This window comes from Lepus europaeus, chromosome 6, assembly GCF_033115175.1.
Source record: "Lepus europaeus isolate LE1 chromosome 6, mLepTim1.pri, whole genome shotgun sequence".
NCBI classification, from domain to species: Eukaryota; Metazoa; Chordata; class Mammalia; order Lagomorpha; family Leporidae; genus Lepus; species Lepus europaeus.
Window position 1 is genome coordinate 90,612,105 of NC_084832.1, and position 18,721 is coordinate 90,630,825.

At 46.6% G+C, this 18,721-nt stretch overlaps 1 protein-coding gene across 3 annotated transcripts in view; it reads right to left on the reverse strand.

The window, feature by feature from the left end:
• SPATA13 (spermatogenesis associated 13) overlaps positions 1–18,721 on the reverse strand; it is a 92,625-nt gene that overhangs the window by 19,950 nt on the left and 53,954 nt on the right. For all 3 annotated transcript variants that reach the window (XM_062194563.1, XM_062194562.1, XM_062194564.1), the window contains 4 exons: positions 6,009–6,145; positions 3,889–4,068; positions 3,323–3,508; positions 1,411–1,590 (listed from right to left, as the gene is read on the reverse strand). In XM_062194563.1, coding sequence (XP_062050547.1) covers positions 1,411–1,590; positions 3,323–3,508; positions 3,889–4,068; positions 6,009–6,145 — 683 coding nt within the window. The remainder of the gene's footprint in view (positions 1–1,410; positions 1,591–3,322; positions 3,509–3,888; positions 4,069–6,008; positions 6,146–18,721) is intronic.

Sequence of the window (18,721 nt, forward strand, 5' to 3'; positions counted from 1 at the left end):
CTGTATCAATTCCTACAGCCTCCATGGAGCATGAGAATATCCAATCAAATGTATGCATGAAACTACACGAGGGAGACAAAGAAGCTACCATCCCTAATACTCCTCTTCCATTGGAGTTCAGGCTTTCGGATAAAAATCCAACTGGGCCTTATGCCAGCATAATAATAATAATAATAATAATAATAATAAAAGACTGCTTCCTGGCCTTGGTATCTCTGTTCATGAATCCCTCTACCACACCTTCCTTATCAGTTTGATCTGCCTTTCAGGTAACAGGGGAAGGTGGCAGTCCAAAGCCTGCCTCTTGGCTTTGTCTACTGTACTTCCACTGCTGAACCTCCCTGACCAAGGCAAGATGTCTAACACCAAACCCCTACTCCCTGGAGAACAGATTTTCCTAGTCAACCTGCTAATCCTCTGACAGGCAAAACCATGCAGGCAGTTTTGACTGTGACCTTTGTTGCCTACAACCCTTCTGGTCAGCTTTTCTGAAGAATACCAATTTCAACAAATATCTCTTTTCCCATCTCCCCGACGGCCGTGGCAGCAGCAAGAGGGTGTGGCCCTCCAGGCAGACTTGCCATCCCACGTGGCCCTGCCCCTTGACCTGACACTGGGCGCCATCACCACGCTCCAGGATGTGGCTGCCCTGCCCACCCTGCCAGCACAAGGCATTTCCAATGCCCCAAACATGCCCAGGCTACCTCTGGGGCCCACTCCCCAAAACATGTCATGCTCAGCTATGTAAAATCCTCCCATCCAGAGGACTGGCTCCCCTTACTGGCTCTGAAAGCTATTGGGTCCTGCACCCAGGAAGTGAAGGAGGTGGTTTTGTTGCATGGTTATTACTTGGTAAATTATTTCCTACCCAATTTGGCAAAAAAAAAATTTTCTTCCTCTGAAATCTTTTAGTGTTAAAATGTTAACAGACAATTACCAGTTAAATACTGATAAATGTGTGACAGTTCTGAGACTATTCTGAGACAGGTACGATGTCAACTGTGTGACAAACATGAGTTCCAGAGCCACCACCTGGGTCTCAACTCACACGTGTTACTCGGATATGACCTGCTCTCTGGGCCTTGGTGTCCTCCTCTGTAAAAGGGGGGAAATTATCAGACCTGCCTCAGGGCAGCACGGCAGTCAACAGGAGACTCACAGCGCGTGAAATACCGCGTATTTACCAGATAGTACAAGACAGCTGACCCAGCCCTCTAACTTCAAACTACTTAAGGGGATTTTGAAAAATGACTTGGGGTATTTAGGCAAACACTGACCTCATAAATCAATCAAATTTAGCATAGAAATTTCTACTGTATGGGAAATTAATCTAGCAAACAAACAAAACAAAAACTCCTGTTGTTAGTGCAGTAACCGGATGTACTAATACTGAAGCAAGGGGTGACCTACGTGCTGAAGAAAGCAGGATCCTATTTCACTTAAATGAGGCTCCTCTTTGTTGTACTGTTTCTCAAGGTCTTTCAGGAATTTTCTTTGGAATTTGTAAATATCTTCAATGTTTCCAAAAATAGTGGCTAGTTGCGAAACAGTGAACATTCCTGTATGCTTACGACACTGTCGAATGTAACCCTGCAAAATACAAAAGCAAACTTTATTTATCTGGAAGTTCAAAGAAATTCTTTATTTGAATAATATAGTTCTTGGGGCCCTATGCCAGAGCATTTGGAATTTTAATCAGAGAAAATTATTTTAACTTCTCTGAGTCCCTGATGAAATGATCTTATTTCCATGACTACAATTTGCCAGAAATATTTGAAGAACAAAAGAAACATGAAAAGCTTCATGCAGTTGGATGTATCATCCAAAACATCACAGGAAGTTTCCAGAAACAAGTTTCAAATGGCAGTTTCAAATACCAAAGCTCAAAAATTGGTGTTGCCACACTTTTTTCTAAACTCTTAAGATACTCATTTTCCCATCATGAATTCCATTTCACAGCCGAGAAGACTTGTCAAACACAGAATATCACCACTTGCTGAGCAGCTAACAAAGTTCTATTCATCGTCAATCAAGGCAAGAGCAAAGAATTTCCTACCCACGTATTCCACTGTCACCTACTTTCTAGATACACAGTAAGTCTGTACGTTCTTACCCAGAGGCCTGCACTAATTAATTCTCAATGTACAACACCACGGCTATAGTGTTAGTGGGACAGGAAGAACAGGGCTTAGATATATGTAAAGTCACCTCTAAACCAGCATCATGGAATTAAACAGACTAAATGAATTAAACATAATATAAACCACCGATTAGTTGGTATACATTTTCACAGAGAAACGTGTAATGTTACAGTTCAGAGTACAGGCTCTGGGGTTTAAATCCCTTGTCTACTACTCAACTTCTCTGTGCCTCATCTGCCACAGGGGCTCTCAGGACCTGTTCAGCGAGGAAGCTTTAACAGCAGAGTTAATCCAAGTAAAGGGCTGGCAAAAGTCAGCGCTCAGTAACTACTAGCGACCATCACTTTAAGGTGACTATAGCCGTACATCAATACGGAATAAGATGAGTGGCACACATAAGCCAAACTGGCTCATCTGATCACAGAATGAGCACTTCTGATTTCCACTTGCCTTTAGCACTGAGTGGTCACAGCTGAACTCACAAGACTGACACCAGCATTCAGGAATGCTGGAATGATCAGACTGGGTGAACAACAGTGCAGTGTGATTATCTGATGAAATCCACAACAATGAAAAATATGGAAGGAAAAACTCTTTCAGATTCACATCTACTGATAATCAGTTCTCTGAAGTCAAGACAATATATTTTATTAGAAAATAAAATTTATAGCCAATTAGACTGTGACCATGTAAAATACAGCACTGGTTACCACCAGATAAATTTTTTTGTTTTGGTCTGTGTCAAATGATTGTGAATCTCATATGCGAGTCAGTGATCAGAGACAGTCGGGTTGGAGACAGTGACAAACCTTTGATGATTTGTAAAGCCAGATGGGTTTCACTTTAAGGCTGTTGTCACCTTCTAGGGAAGTCATCCACTTTAAATAATCTCAAGAATTAAATCATGAAAGAGCTAGCTGGAGACCGTGTCCTTAAGGAGAACCAGCTACAGCAATGGAGGGTGAGGTTAGCCACAGAACCAGCCACGTACGTGTTTGCAGCAATGCAGAGAGCAGGTGCTTAATGAGTCTGCACAGGGCCCTGATGGGCCAGGCAGTGAGGAGAAATGAGGGGTGTGGAAGGGTCTAAACTACGAAGGTGGGACTGGGGACGAGGTGGGGAAGGCCGCGCACGGTGGTTTCACGCTCTGTGTACCGTGACCCGAGGAGCCGGCGTCTTACCTCGCAGATATCCTTGAGGTGCTTGATGTACACCCGCTCAGTGTTCATGATCTCCTGGATGACGTTGGTCCTCATCTGGTGCTTGTTCTCAGCGTGCTTGTGGCGGGTTTTGCTGGCGTCCTCCGCCTGCTCCTCCCCAGGGGTGCTGCTGGAATTCTCTGACAGCTCCTCCTGATTGACTCGCAGCTGCGGTTCACACACAGGGGACAGGTGACTTGGGGAGGGGACGGGGACCCCAGACACAGTGCAGAATATCTTCCTGGTTTCTACTTCTCCACGGCAAGGCATGAAGGCAGCCCAGTCCTGGCACAAGTCTTTTTGTACTTAGCAGAGCCTCAGCCCCACCAGCAGGCTCAAGTATCAGAGCAGCAGTGGCAAACAACCTGTTTACTTTTGTCGAAACTTTTACTTCGACTCAGTTTTAATTCCCTACAGATGTGATTTGCATGTTGGATGAAAAGCAATTAAAAAAGAATGAAATCTGTGTGAAGTGTGAGATCTGGCCTGAAATGATTCTGCCGCCTGCGACAGATACTTCTGAAAAGCACAGAGCACCGCGCACTTACTCTCACAAAGCTCGCAGGGAACCAGGCCTCCTTATCCTCATTCCGGCCCCACCACCAGTCCTTGTTAGAGGCTTCTAGAACCTGGATGACATCGCCGGCCTTGAAGCCCAGTTCCTGGTCGTCCATGGTCACATGGTCCCACAGGGCCTCTGCGCAGACCACACTGCCATCATTGATGAGCTGAAACAGACAGAGGGCATGCTCAGTGTGGAAACCGAGTGGGCAGGATGGCCAGGAGCCGCAGTGCGAGCTCTCTCAGGGCAACACCAACATCTTCTGCTTCTTGTTCGGACGCACAAGAGGCATCCAGTCAACTCCCTATTGTTTGGTTATACAAAATGAGAAAATCATTCCAAGGAAAACAAAATCATGGGAGCATCTCTTAGAGGAAACCCCAAATCTATTTTAGAAAGTATACAGATGTGGGGCCGGCACTGTGGTGTAGTGAGCTGAGCCTCCGCCTGTGGTGCTGGCATTCCATATGGGCACGGGTTCAAGTTCCGATCCAGCTCTCTGCGACAGCCTGGGAAAGCAGAAGATGGCCCATGTGCTTGGGCCCCTGTACCTTCAAGGCAGACCTGGAGGAAGCTACTGGCTCCTAGCTTTGGATCAGACCAGCTCCAGCCACTGCAGTCAGTCATTTGGGGAATAAACCAGCGGATGGAAGACTTTTCTGTCTCTCCGTCTCTCTGTAGCTCAGCCTCTCAAATAAGTAAATAAATATTTTTAAAAAGTATACAGATGTTTCTTTACTTACATCGGGGCTGCCTCTTGATAAACCCACTGTAAACAGAAAATATCCCAAGTAGAAAACACATTATACATAACTTACTCAACATCCCAGCTAAGCCTCACCTACCTTCCAGGTGCTCAGAACACTTCCATTAATCTATACTTGGGCAAAATCATATCACACAAAGCCCACTTTCTAATAAAATGTTGAGTGTCTCATGTACTCTACTGAATACCGAATGAAAGTGAAAACAGAATAGTTATTTTGTTTCTCTAGCCTGGAAAAAAAAATCAGAATGTAAAATTTGAAGTATGGTTTCTTCTGAATGGGTATCACTTTCACACTACTGTGAAGTAAAAAAAAAAAAAAAAAAATTCCAAGTCAAATCCTCAAAAGTTGGGCATCACCAGTATAAAAGCTCACTTGGCTGTAAATCGGTATCTAACAAACTAAAGTATAAGAACCAAAAAGCATGTTTCTGAGCAGCCAACATGTCAGCAAGATAGACCTCCTAAAGCTGTGCACATGTGTTACTGAAGTCTCTCCCATCTTCCCCAGAGTGAAGTATTCACGCCTTGTTCACAATCTGAGTAAGCCTTGGAGCCAGCTTTATCGCTACTGTTATTAGAGTCCAGCATGTTCTCAGGATGTTTAAAATTTAATAAAGACAGACAAGTTAAGGACACACTGCAGCTGCTGATGTTTGGCTGCAGGTGCAGGTGGTTCTGCACATCTCCTTGGCTCCCAGACCTGTTGTTTCATATTATACAGTGAGGACTGCCAATCTCAGCAGGGACCTCAGCTTGCTGAGAAGTTATGCTCCACATGCCCTGCTCAAGAATGCCACAAGCTGGAGGTGCCTTCTAGAAAGATTTCCATGCAAAGCGCCAGAGCTGAGTTGCGGCAGAAAGAACATAAGACTGGGAGTGAGAAATATGTGGTGAATTCCAGCTCTCCCATTTGTTAACAGGTAATTTAGCCTTTCTGTTGCAGAGCGTGTATTAAAATGTGGATGATAACTGTAACTAACATTCACCTCTTTGGTCAGTTGTGAGAATTACATAAGATTATTTCTCCTTAGTGAGATAAAACAAGATACTATGAAGAACTACATGAGACAACGAAGGGAGAAAATCTGTAAACTGAAACGTATCCCCCAGATGCTAATGATCGCTGGTCTTCTTATCTAAAGGCAACTTTCAGTTACCCAGAAAGTTCTAGCACACACATTTACCTGATCAATGTAAGAAAATAACAGTGTTGTTTTATTCAGACTTCTAGATTTCAGGATATTCTTAGTATATACACAAAAAAATTACATGGCAGACTCAGAGATGGTTTTGGACCCTGGGATCCAATATTACCACAGCTGTGGAAATGACAGTACCTCGTTGATGGCCAGCTGTTCCCCACCTGGCTGTAGATACCGAGGGTTGGCCTGGCAAAGATCTTCATAGCTGAAGTCTTCCTCACTACCATTGTCATCTACTAAGGCAGAGGACTCCGTACCTCCATCTGAAGAAACTTAAAAAAAAGAAACAAGAAAATGAAGGCATGGTTTAAAAGATACAGCTAACAAATTTTTCATACAACTAATGGTCTCTTACAACACATTCCCTAGAGGAGGTAACCTTTTTATTTTTTTAAAGATTTATTTATTTATGTATTTAATTGAAAGGGAGAATTACTTGGCTCACTCCCCAAATGGCCACAAAGGCCAGATTTGGGACAGACCAAAGCTAGGAGTCAGAAGCTTCTTCTAGGTCTCCCACATGAGTGTAGGGGCCCAAGAACTTGGACCATCCTCCTCTGCTTTTCCAGGCACATTAGCAAGGAACTGGATTGGAAGTTAAATAGCTGGACTCGAACCAGCATCCATATGGGATGCCAGCATTACGGCAGCAGCTTTAACCCACTACTCCAAAATGCCAGTCCCCAGTCATTTTTATCTTACCCAGAATAAAAAATCATTAGAAAATGTCTGCATGGGGGCCAGTGCTGTGGCGCAGTGGGTTGAAGCCCTAGCCTGAAGTGCCAGCATCCCATATGGGTGCCAGTTCAAGACCTGGCTGCTCCACTTCCAATCCAGCTCTCTGCTATGGCCTGGGAAAACAGTGGAAGATGGCCCAACCTTGGGCCCCTGCACCCAGCTGGGAGAGCCAGAAGAAGCTCCTGGCTTTGAATTGGCGCAGCTCCGGCCATTGCGGCCATTTGGGGAGTGCATCAACGATTGGAAGACCCCTCTCTCTCTCTGCCTCTCCTCTCTCTGTGTAACTCTGACTTTCAAATAAATAAATAAATCTTTAAAAAAAAAAAAAAGAAAGAAAATGTCTACAGACACATTAATTCAAATGTAGCAGTTGGTGCTAAGAGCTAGAGTCAAGTTATATTAAGTGGGAAGAGGAACACTTCAGAAGACCTTGCCAACACAAGCATATTTTGTGACTTAACATACCCACAGAGTTATGTGTGATTTAGTGGGAAATTTATGCTCAAAGTGAGTATAAAAATAGATAACGATGTTTCTAAACAACACCGTTGGTAAGCTGGAGGAGGTAGGGAAAATAAGATATCACATTTTTTAAAAAGTTGGCTTCCATTGTTTACCTGCAAAGCAATAGTACTACTAGTGTCAAAAGGTCCTAATGGGATAGAAATGGAAACACGTAGTCACTCAGTGTTCACAGGGGAAAGAGTTGGAACTCTGAATGACAGAATTACATAGTAGTTTTACCAAAACAAGCAGAAAGATCTTCAAGGATGGCCACAGCATTTTGGACTGAGCACTCTGGTACTGCAATTTGCTTTTTTGAGAAAATGCCAATAGTTGGGGCCAGAGCTGTGGTATAGCAGGTTAAGCTAATGTCTGTAGTGCTGGAATCCCATTGGAGCGTGGGTTTGTGTCCTGGTTGCTCCACTTCTGATCCAGCTCCCTGCTAATGTTGCTGGGAAAGCAGTAGAAGATGGCCCAAGTGCTTGGCTCCGTGCACCCACGTGGGAGACTCAGATGAAGCTCTTGGCTTTGGCCTAGCCCAGCTGGGGAGCAAACCCACCAACAGAAGATCTCACACTTTGTTTCTTCCTCTAATTCTTTCAAATAAATAAATACATCTTAAAACAAAAAAAGTCTGTCATTAAATAGAGACAGATTTCTTTTCAGACTGAAAGCCTGACCTCAGGACTAGAGATGTCTCCATCACTACTTTCTCAGTGGAATGACTGCCAGGCGCTGGGGTACACAAAGCTAAGTCACAGATGGTCCCTGTCTGCTAAGGGCCAGGGCCAGTACTCTAGTGAGGTTGCAGTGAAGACTGTGGGAGGCACAGGAGTAGCTGATTAAACCTAAATACTGATGAAGAAAGCCAGGAAGTGGAATTCTAATAAGCAAGGTTCAAATGGAGCAGCAGGAGGATTTAAAAGAGAAAGGGAACGTGCCCTGTGTAGAGGATCAGGAAGGGGCTGTGTGACCAGGCAGCTAGCTTTTTATTTATTTATTTATTTATTTATTTATTTATTTATTTATTTATTTTGACAGGCAGAGTGGATAGTGAGAGAGACAGAGAGAGAAAGGTCTTCCTTTTGCCGTTGGTTCACCCTCCAATGGCCGCTGCGGCCAGCACATTGCGCTGATCCGAAGCCAGGAGCCAGGTGCTTCTCCTGGTCTCCCATGCGGGTGCAGGGCCCAAGGACTTGGGCCATCCTCCACTGCCTTCCCGGGCCATAGCAGAGAGCTGGCCTGGAAGAGGGGCAACCGGGATAGAATCCGGCGCCCTGACCGGGACTAGAACCCGGTGTGCCGACGCCACAAGGCGGAGGATTAGCCTGTTAAGCCATGGCGCCGGCCGCTTTTTTTTTTTTTTAAGATTTATTTATTTATTTATTTGAAAGTCACAGTTACACAGAGAGAGGAGGAGAGGCAGAGAGAGAGAGAGAGAGAGAGAGAGAGAGAGGTCTTCCATCTGCTGGTTCACACTCCCCAGGTTGGCTGCAATGGCTGGAGCTGTGCGTATCTGAAGCCAGGAGCCAGGAGCTTCTTCCGGGTCTACCACGTGGGTGCAGGGGCCCAAGGACTTGGGCCATCTTCTACTGCTTTCCCAGGCCATAACAGAGAGCTGGATCAGAAGTGGAGCAGCTGGGTCTTGAACCGGTGCCCATATGGGATGCCACCACTGCAGGCGGCAGCTTTACCCGCTATACCACAGCGCCAGTAGCTGGCTTTTCTAGACGCTGAGTGGTCCCTGGTTGAGAACAGCATGATTTAACTCAAAGCACATGCTGCATGGGAGCCTGCACATGGAATGAAAGATGAGCCTAGGAATATCAGATCAGGCCCACTGGAGGGCCTCAGGGACACAGCAAATCTTGGGTTACTTTTTTAGGGCTCTGGGTCATGGAGTGATAGGTTCTGAGTATAGGTTTCATGATGCTACAGAAAGAGAAGGTGCTTTAGGGTCACAGAGGCCTGGATCTGAATTCCAGCCCCGCCCCTCTGTAGGCATGCAACAGAAGATGGCAACTTCTTGTCTGAGCTTCACATACTTCTTTCTTTAGGCGAGAGTGTATCAAGGTCCTGGCATCCTTGGCACATAGTTTAAACCCAGTGAGAGATGGTATGGAGCACAAGAGAGCTAGGCTAAACAAAAACAAAAATAGGCCGGTGCCGCAGCTCTCTAGGCTAATCCTCCGCCTGCGGCGCCGGCACACCGGGTTCTAGTCCCGGTTGGGGCGCTGGATTCTGTCCCGGTTGCCCCTCTTCCAGGCTCGCTTTCTGCTATGGCCCAGGAATGCAGTGGAGGATGGCCCAAGTCCTTGGGCCCTGCACCCCATGGGAGACCAGGAGAAGCACCTGGCTCCTGGCTACAGATGAGCGTGATGCGCTGGCCGCGGTGGCCATTGGAGGGTGAACCAACGGCAAAAAGGAAGACCTTTCTCTCTGTCTCTCTCTCTCTCACTGTCCACTCTGCCTGTCAAAAACAAAAAACAAACAAACAAAACAACTTGGAGGCAAGTGCTATGGTGCAGCAGGTTAAGCTGCTGCTTGTGACAGTGGCATCCCATGCTGGAGGGCCAGTGAGAGTCTTGGCTACTCTGCTTCCAATCCAGCTTCCTGCTAATGTGCACCTGGGAAGGCAGTAGATGACAGCCCAAGTATTTGGGTCCCTGTCATCCAAATGAGACCCAGATGGAGTTAGGGCTCCTGACTTCTGCCTGCCCCAGCCCTGGCTGTTGCAGTCATTTGGGGAGTGAACCAGCAGATGGAAGATTTCTTTCTGTATCTTCCTATCACTCTACCTTGCAGCTAAATAAATACATAATTTTTAAAAAGAAAGAAAAAAAGGAATGACTTTGCTACAACAGAAAACTAGAAGCAGGGACCCAAGTACTGCCTCCCAAGGTTTACACTCACTGGAAGCTGGAATCACAAGGAGATCTGGCACCCTAACCTAGGCCCTCAGATACAGGATGCAGGTGTTCCAGGCTGACTCTTAATGGGAATGAGAAGAATTCAAGTCAATCAATTAGAGATGGGCGACGCACTCGAGCGCTCGAAGCAGGAACACAGAAAGACAGGAGGGTGAGCAGGCACCAAGCAGCTGAGAACCTTTCTCCAGCCCCTTCACTCAGACTCCACGCTAGCCACCTCCTGACTGGCTGCCCTTGCTCTGTGGGCCCAGCTGCATCCTATGTTGGCAAAGCACCTCTCAGCAGCACCCCCGGAGCCAGGTCTGCTCAACGAGCCTGTGCTTTTCAACTTCGTCCCCTGCTGCTGGGGTGCTCCCTCCACCCACAGTCACTCGGGCACCTCCTCCCTGGAGCCCTTCTGTGAGCTCAGGGGAAGCCAGCCACCCCTCATCCTCGTGTCTGCACCTCAGGTGTGAAACTGCCAAGACTGGCACACTGAATGTCGTCAGGGAGTCCTGGATCCTCGGAAGATGAGCTGACAACAGCCGAGCTGAGTCAGAGCTTTTGACATGGGCAAAGTCTTGATTCTCGGCTCTGGCTGCACAGGGCCTGCCCCCCACTCCCCTGCTCAACCCCTCCTCCCAATCTCATCTCCAGTCTCATTCAGGAAAGGACCAGGCTTGGACCTGGGAACATATCTGAGAACCAAGGTGCAGGGGTACTGTGTCCCAGACCGGAAGACACGGCCCAGAAGCAAACAGAAGCTTTCCAGAGCCTTGGAGTTGTCCCCTGGGCACCTGCTTTCCTACTGGCTCACGAGGGCCAGCCGTGTCTGTCTGTCTTGGGCACCCCCAGCTGAGAGGGGAGATGCCATCCACTACATCTACTAGCTCTCTCCCTCCCTGCATCTCTCTGGGTGGGAAGGTCCCCTCCCTGGGGAACACAGAGCTGGGCGCGGGTGCAGGTGGGAGGTCTTGAGAATGCAAAACCTCTGCTGTTTGAGGAAGGCACTTAAGCTTGTACAACATATCGTGACTGCTCCTCTTTCAATGCAACCTCTGCTTCCCATGCTGCTGTCAGAGTGCTCGCAGGGGGAGATCTGAAGGCTACCTAGTCTACTGCAGTGCACTTTCCTGGGGTGTGCATCTGGGGTCTCGAGGAAGCAAGTACAGCTTTGTTTCCACATATGATTATGTCTCGCACTATAAAGAAGACACATTAAAGTTGAAAGCCTTCTCTAACCTTGAGCCAGCTGCCCAGACCACGGAGCCTGACAATGACGTGGGTTGGTGGCTGCAATGTTTTGATGCTCTTGGGTCAGAACAAAGACAAACCCTTGGTCTGTGAGGGGCCCAAAGCCACAGGAATCTTGGCCAGCACCAAGGCCATTGCTCCTGATCACATTTCAGCCATGGCTGAGCCCCCAAATATGAAGCTCAGGAAAATAAAGGCAGCTGGGCCTCCTACCAAAGCAAAGCCCTGAAAACAGCACTTTCTGCTTCAAAGAACCATTGAGTGCTGTTTTCCCAGGGAGAATTCTTTACCATCTGATCTGGCTGCTGCTATGAAAATCAGTAAAGAAAGAAAAGGAAAAGGAAGAAAGGAAGGAAGGAAGCAAGCAAGCAAGCCAGCCAGCCAGCAGAAATCACATACAAACCCACAAGCTGCAGTTTAATAAAAAGGGGACTCCACTGAAAAAGTGTTAAACTTGGATAGCAGTCACCAGAATAGAACCCACAGGAAGGAGAAATGGTCACGGTACGGCGATGCTCTCTGCTGCTACCATAAACACCCAGGAAAATGAGTGGCTCGTAAGAAGAACTTCAACGGACTGTTTCAACATTGAGGATTAGTATTTACTGAGCACTGGAAACAAAATTGCCCCAAGTGCTCTCAGATTGGCTGACTCAGTTTCAGTCACCCGTGGGCTGAGTGAGGCAGGCAGAGACCTGCATGGGAGAGATGCAGTGCTTAAAAAAAAAGTGATGGAATTTAAAGTCAATAGACCTGTACAGATATCCTAGTGTCACCACTTTCCAGCTAAATGACTTCTGTAGAAAATGGTATCAGTTCACAGTCCTGTGTTTTATCTATTTGGACGTCATTTTTCTTTTCCCTTCACATCTCATACCTGACTTATCAACAAATCTTAACTCTACCTTCCTTTCTGAGAGTGTCAGAATCTGGCCACCTCTCGCCCCGCTCCTACCATTCATGCCTGGGTCACCCTGTTCAGCTCACTCTAGCAGCCCCTGCTGGCCACGCTGGCACCCCACCCCATACAGGTAATTCTCACCAAAGTGGTCAGAGCAACACTGTTAAACCATTCACAAAGGGGTGTCTGGGTTAAACTGCTGCTGGTGGTACCCACCTCCCATATCTGAGTTCTGGTTAGAGGACTGGCTGCTCCACTTCCTATCCGGCTCTCCATTCATATACATGCGAAGTAGTACATGATGGTACAAATACTCGAGTCCTAGGCTCCTGGCTTTGGCCTGGCCCAGCCCCAGCGGTTGCAGCCATTTGGGAATTGAACCAGCAGACAGACGAGCTAGCTAGTGCGTGCTCTCTCTCCCTGTCACTCTGCCTTTCAAGTAGATAAATACACACATTAAAAACATTAAAAAGTCACATCATATCACTTCTCTCCACAAGGGAGAGCCAAAGCCCTTGAGGGTCCTCCCCAAACACACTCTGTGCCTCCTGCCCCCGTACTCCACTTTGGCCCCGATGGCCTCTTCCCCTGCCCAGGGCTGGCTGCCCCGGTGCTCACACCCCTCTCCAGACACACACCTGCCCTCCTCTCCCAGCAAGACCTTCCTTGATGCTCATTTAAAGCTGCAGCTCCCGCTCTGTCTCCATGTCGTTCTCCATGGATTATTTCTCACAGCAGTTATCACCACCTAACATGTTTTGTTGTCTGCCTAGAAATGTAAGGTATATGAAGGCAGTAATTCTCATCTGTTTTATTTCTAACTGCATTCATAGTAGCAACACCACAGCCTGGCACATACTGCTACCCGGTAAGGCAGGAAGGATGGATGGACAGAAGGAAATACAGTAATGTGCTGTGGAACGACGTTTGGTTCCGTAAGATTGTAATGCAGTTAAAAACTTCCCACTGCCTAGTATTTTTATGGTACCTTTTACATGTTCAGCTATACAAATACTTATCATTGTGTTGTAACTGCTACACTGTTCAGTCCAGTAAAAGCTATACAGGTTTGCAGCTTAAGAGCAATAGGCCTTACCATACAACCTAGGTGTACAGTAGGCTCAACTGCCTGGGTTTGTATAAGCACACTTTTGGTGTTTGCACAATGACAAAAACTACTGGATAATATATTTCTCGGGACATGTCTCTATCACTAAGGGACAGATAGATGAACAAGGTATTGCCTTAACGTAGGGTTTCAGGTCAGCAGACCTGGCTTCAAATGATGGTGAATTCTTGGTCAAGTTCCTTATATTTTTTTTAAACTTGTTAAATGTGGAATAATGCCTATCTATCAGACTTGTCTGTAAATCTTCAACAACTAACTGCTATTGGTTTGCTGTGCCTCAAATAAAATGAGGTAGTAAAAACTCTGTGAACTGAACAGCAGAATAGAATTGCAAGATATTATTTTATTGCATGCTCAAAATGTGCCAGGCACCAATGTAAGCCTTTTTTGGAATACCTCATGACACACCATGCCACGATACACTGAGCTTTTCCCCATTTACAGATGAGTGAACTGGAGCTCCAATACCACAGGGCTGTGTGCAGCAAGCCCTAGCTCCAGCCATTCACCCTGACCTGCTGGGCAGCACTGCCTCTTCCTGTGGGACCTCAGTCACCACGAAGTAAACAAAGCCATCGGACAGTTACCAAAAACAGCTCAGTACCCAAATTCTGGTACTTGTAGCCCATTTTGGAGAGTAGCAGCAGTCTTGGATTCTCTGCTCATTTGCTAACCTTCTTTTCCTACTCCTGATCTCTGCTCCCAACCAGGTCTATCACTGACCTGATTCTGTTTTCTTCCAGCCTTTTTCCTTCATGGTCTTAACTGCTTTCATGACTTCAAAGTCCCTCTAAGTGCCTCCCTGTGTTCCTGTGCTATAACTCAATGTGTTTTATGGAGTTGGAGTTGTCAGTACCTGGGGTCTAGAAAGGAGAGACCTCAGTGCTACATCCATTTCAATGTTACACCTGCCCACAGCATGGTTCCCTCATTTCCCATACTTGCCCTCTGTGTGTGTGCTTTTCCTCCTAAGACGGCGACTTTCTTTGGGGAACAGATAGAATCTTTCTCATTTTGTATTCCCAGCATCTAGCATCAGTCAGTGTTTTTCACTGAACTGCAACCGCTGATGGGAAACTGGGGTTCCAAGAAGCTCAGTTCATTTAACTGGCCCACACTAGAGGTAGGCAAAACCAGGAGCAGACCCAAGTCTTCCCAACTCTCACTTCAGCGCTCAGCTCAGCCCCTAGATAGAAAACTCTCCCCGCTAGTCTCCTGGCCTCCTGTCTCCCTCTCCAAAAGCTCCTCTATATTTTATTTCCAAGGTAAACTTCCTAAAACAGTGGTTTCACAAGCAACGACACAGTAGTCATCTACTGCAACATGGCAAAATCCCTCAGCGTAAGTCTAAGGCCCTCCTGTAATCGGCTTTCACTCTACTTAACAACCAGATGTGTGCGTGGTTGAGTGTTTTTCAACTGGACTACAAACTGCTGGTGATGAAAGCGTGCCTTGCAGTTCAGCTGATAACCTTATCCACGGCCACTGTGTGCCAAAGCCACACCCGCCTCTAATGGGAGGGCCTCCTCTGGCCCAGGCCCAGCAGGCCTGGCTCTGGCCTTTTCCACAGTGGCGTCTCACTAACTCCCACGGGAATCAGAATCCTCTACTACAGATCAAAGTTTTTATCCAGGGGAATTTTACATAGTGGAGAGCTATTATAAATTCTCAGAATGTCAGCAAAATCAAGGAAAATAAATATATAACAAAAAAGTCCATTTTATTCTTGTTTTTTTCCTCTTCGCTCGCTGCATTTTATCATCTTGACCCCTTTCTAAATGTATAGATTAGAAGTGTCTCCACCCCAAAAACCTGTAGAGATAATGAGGTCTCCTTCCACAGCACTTCCTACAGCTTCCAGGGAGCCTGGAGCTGATACCATTTATTTTCTAGCAGTTCCACATACTGACCGCCAACACAGGTTCTGGCTAGGGACAAGCCCAAGAGTAGCCACTTGGTCCATGGACTATGACCAATTCCAAAAACAGAACAGAATGCATTTATAATCCTCTCAATTGTCATGGTTTAACTAATACTCCTGGAAACTGACTTCCTAAGTCTCCCAAGCATTGTACTTGGGCAACCTTCTCTGGAATCATCTACCTGTTTAGCAGCCCTATCTCTTCTCCAGCACCATCTTAAGGTTCAGCCCCAGAACATCTCGTCTACCCCCAAATCTGTCTACTTCCTAGATGAACTGACTGGCTCTGCAGGCTGTGGCTGCCATGTGAACAGAAACAGCAGAGAGTAGCATGGCCTCTACACGGGATGTGCCAGATTCCTAGGTCAACAGGACTTTTTCAAGTACAGAAAAGAAGATAATAATCAATAGCCATCGTCATATCCAGCTAGCTTCTACAGTCGTCTTCATAAGTGCATGTATTAAATTTTAATCTAGCGTATAAACAGTCCTGAAAATAAATTCTTAAGAGAAAGAATATAAAGAAACTATGAAACAAACAAAAAAATAACCAATAGCTTCCATGCTGCTTACGAAAGCAACAGACATGCTTCTGTCTAAACTCAGGTTTTACAACTACAAAAGAACCCAAACTGACCATTTATTTTTTAAGATTTTATTTATTTATTTGAGAAGCAGTGTTATACACAGAGAGAGGGAGAGACAGAGAGAGGAAGAGACAGACAGAAAGGTCTTCCATCTGCTGGTTCACTCCCCAAATGGCCACAACAGCCAGAGTGGGGCCCAACCGAAGCCAGGAGCAAGGAGCCTCTTCTGGGTCTCCCACATAGATGCAGGGACTCAAGCACTTGGACCATCTTCTACTGCTTTCCCAGGCCATTAAGCAGAGAGTTGAATCAGAAGAGAAGCAGCCAGGAGACAAACCAGTGTCCATATGAGTTGTGGGCACCACAGGTGGAGGCTTAGCCTACTACCCCACAGCACCAGCCCTTGATCACTGATTTTAAAGGTGACTTTTTAAGACTGGAAGCATCAACCAGCATTAACAATGGGAAGTATTATTTTACACCACCTTCCTACTGGCATACACAGAAAGCAGATTCACAGCTAGATTTGGTGGGGGCTTTTCTCAAAACAGTAGGTCTCATTCCCATTTGGTTTATTTTTGCACACACAGGGCTTCTGCTCAATGACAGAACTTCAAAAGTACTACACTGGGGTGGGTGTTGGCAGCAGGTTAAGCTGCCACTTGAGACACCTGCATCCCATACCCAAATGTCTGAGATTGGGATTAAGTCGTGCCTCCACTTACGCAGAGGCCAAGGATGATGGCTCAGGCGCTTGGGCCCCTGTCACCCATGTGGGAGACCCCAAAGGAGTTCCTGGTTTTGGCCTTGGTGTTGTGGTCATTTGGGGAGTGAATCTAAGGACGGACATTTCTCTCTGACAATCTGCCTTTCAAGAAAATACATTTTTCTTTAAAGCACTAGGTTGGGGTAAGCATTGTGGTGCAGTGAGTTAAGCTGCTACGTGGGACAACCTGCATCCTGTATCAGAGTACCTGGGATTGAGTCCTGCCTTCACGTACAATTTAGCTTTCTGCTGATGCACTTGGAGGCAGAGGGTGATGGTCCAAGTACTTGGGTCCCTGCCACCATGTGGGACACCTGGATGGAGTTCCTGACACCTAGCTTCAGCCCTAGCTGCTGTGGCCATTTAGGGAGTAACTAGACAGAAAAGCTCTCTGACATTCTGCTCTTCAAAATTACCAAACACCTCTCTCTCTCTCTCTGTTTCTTTAAGACATTGGTTGAAGCTCCAGGAAAGCCACCTTGGGAAAGGCCTTGACATCTCTGCACCTTTGCTTTCTTATGTGTAACTGGGAAAAATGCCTCTGTCTTAAGTGTTTGGGGACTGGGGCTGGGGGTTGGATGTGGAAGTGCTTTGTTAAGTTACAGGAAGCTGGCCTAGAGGTGATGCAGATGGCAGTCACACGTCCCCCACCTCCCCAGTCAACCAACACCAAGCAGCTCAGGAGCAGCAGTGCTGCCCCCGGCCCGCAGCGGGGATTTCCCTACACCGGCGCGGGGGGAATTCCTGCGCCTAGAATAATCTGTCACAAACACACGAGAGTAAATCTGCTGCTGCTCGTTCTGACTTCCTCAGACTTGCGATGCCGCTCTGGCTTCCCATCTTAAAAGCGGATATGGCAAGCACAGGCAGGCAGCTGTGTTTACAGCTGCCCACAAGCTTGCAGCCCTCACAAGCTGCTGCTCTGGGGCTTAAAACCATGGCTGCACCTCTACTCCCCGGCTCTCTAGCGATGGACAGGCACACAGAGGGCTCAAGCAACGTCAAATATGTTCCAAGACTTCCAGGGCCCCTGACCATTCCCCCTCGGGGGTTCCCAAACTGGGAGGAGCGACCACATTCAATGACACAGAGTGTTTAGAAAAAGAAAGATCCTACTCTAACCCTGGAAAAACAAAACAGGTTGGGTGGTGGGGAGGATGTGGTTTGTTAAGAATCTATTTTTCTTTAAAAAAAAAAAAACACACACACACACAACTATTTATTTATTTATTTGAAAGGCAGAGTCAAAGGTGAGAGGGAGAGAGCTTCAATCTGCTGGCTCACTCTCCAAACAATGGCTGGGATCGGGCCAGGTTGAAACCAGGAATTCAATCTGGGTTCCCACTTGCATAGCAGGGACCCAAGTTTCTGGGCCATTTCTGCTACCTTCCCAGGCACGTTAGGAGGAAGCTGGGTTGGATGTGGAGCATCAGGGACTTGAACCAATAATCTGATATGGCATTGCCAGCATCACAACCTGCTAATATTCCAGGAACACTTTCAGAGTACTTCTTTCAAAAATTTTTATCATATTCATATTCTAACCATTATACTTAAGATAGCTGTTTATAGATCAGTCTCCTTCTATCTGCCACTACTGCTACTCCAGCTACGACTTTTTCAAGGACAAAGAACATACTTGGTACTCAGTGTTGGCTGACTGAGTTGAAGCACAAAACATCTCATACTCTAGAATGTGAAACGTTACTGCCAGAAAAGCTACTATAGGGAGAATACCTCTTACTCAAATGCTTGGGGACAGAAACAGTTTAGATTTTTTTTTTTAATCTTTGAATATCTGCATATACATGAGGTATCTTAGGACTGAGATTCAAGTCTGAACAAGGAATTAACTCATGTTACATATACACCTTATATACATAATCTGACGGTAGCCTCACAAAATACACTATTATTTATTTATTTTTTAATTTGAGAGGCAAAGAGACAGACATAGACAGCTACCATCTCCTGGTTCACTCCCCGGATGCCTGCAACAGCCAGAGCTGAAGTTTGGAGATGGGAACACAAGCCAAGCCTTCCACACAGGTGCCAGGAACTCAATGACCTGAGTCATCATTGCTAATTCCCAGCATCTGCACTGGCAGAAAGACTGGCGTCAGGAGCTGCAGCTGGAAC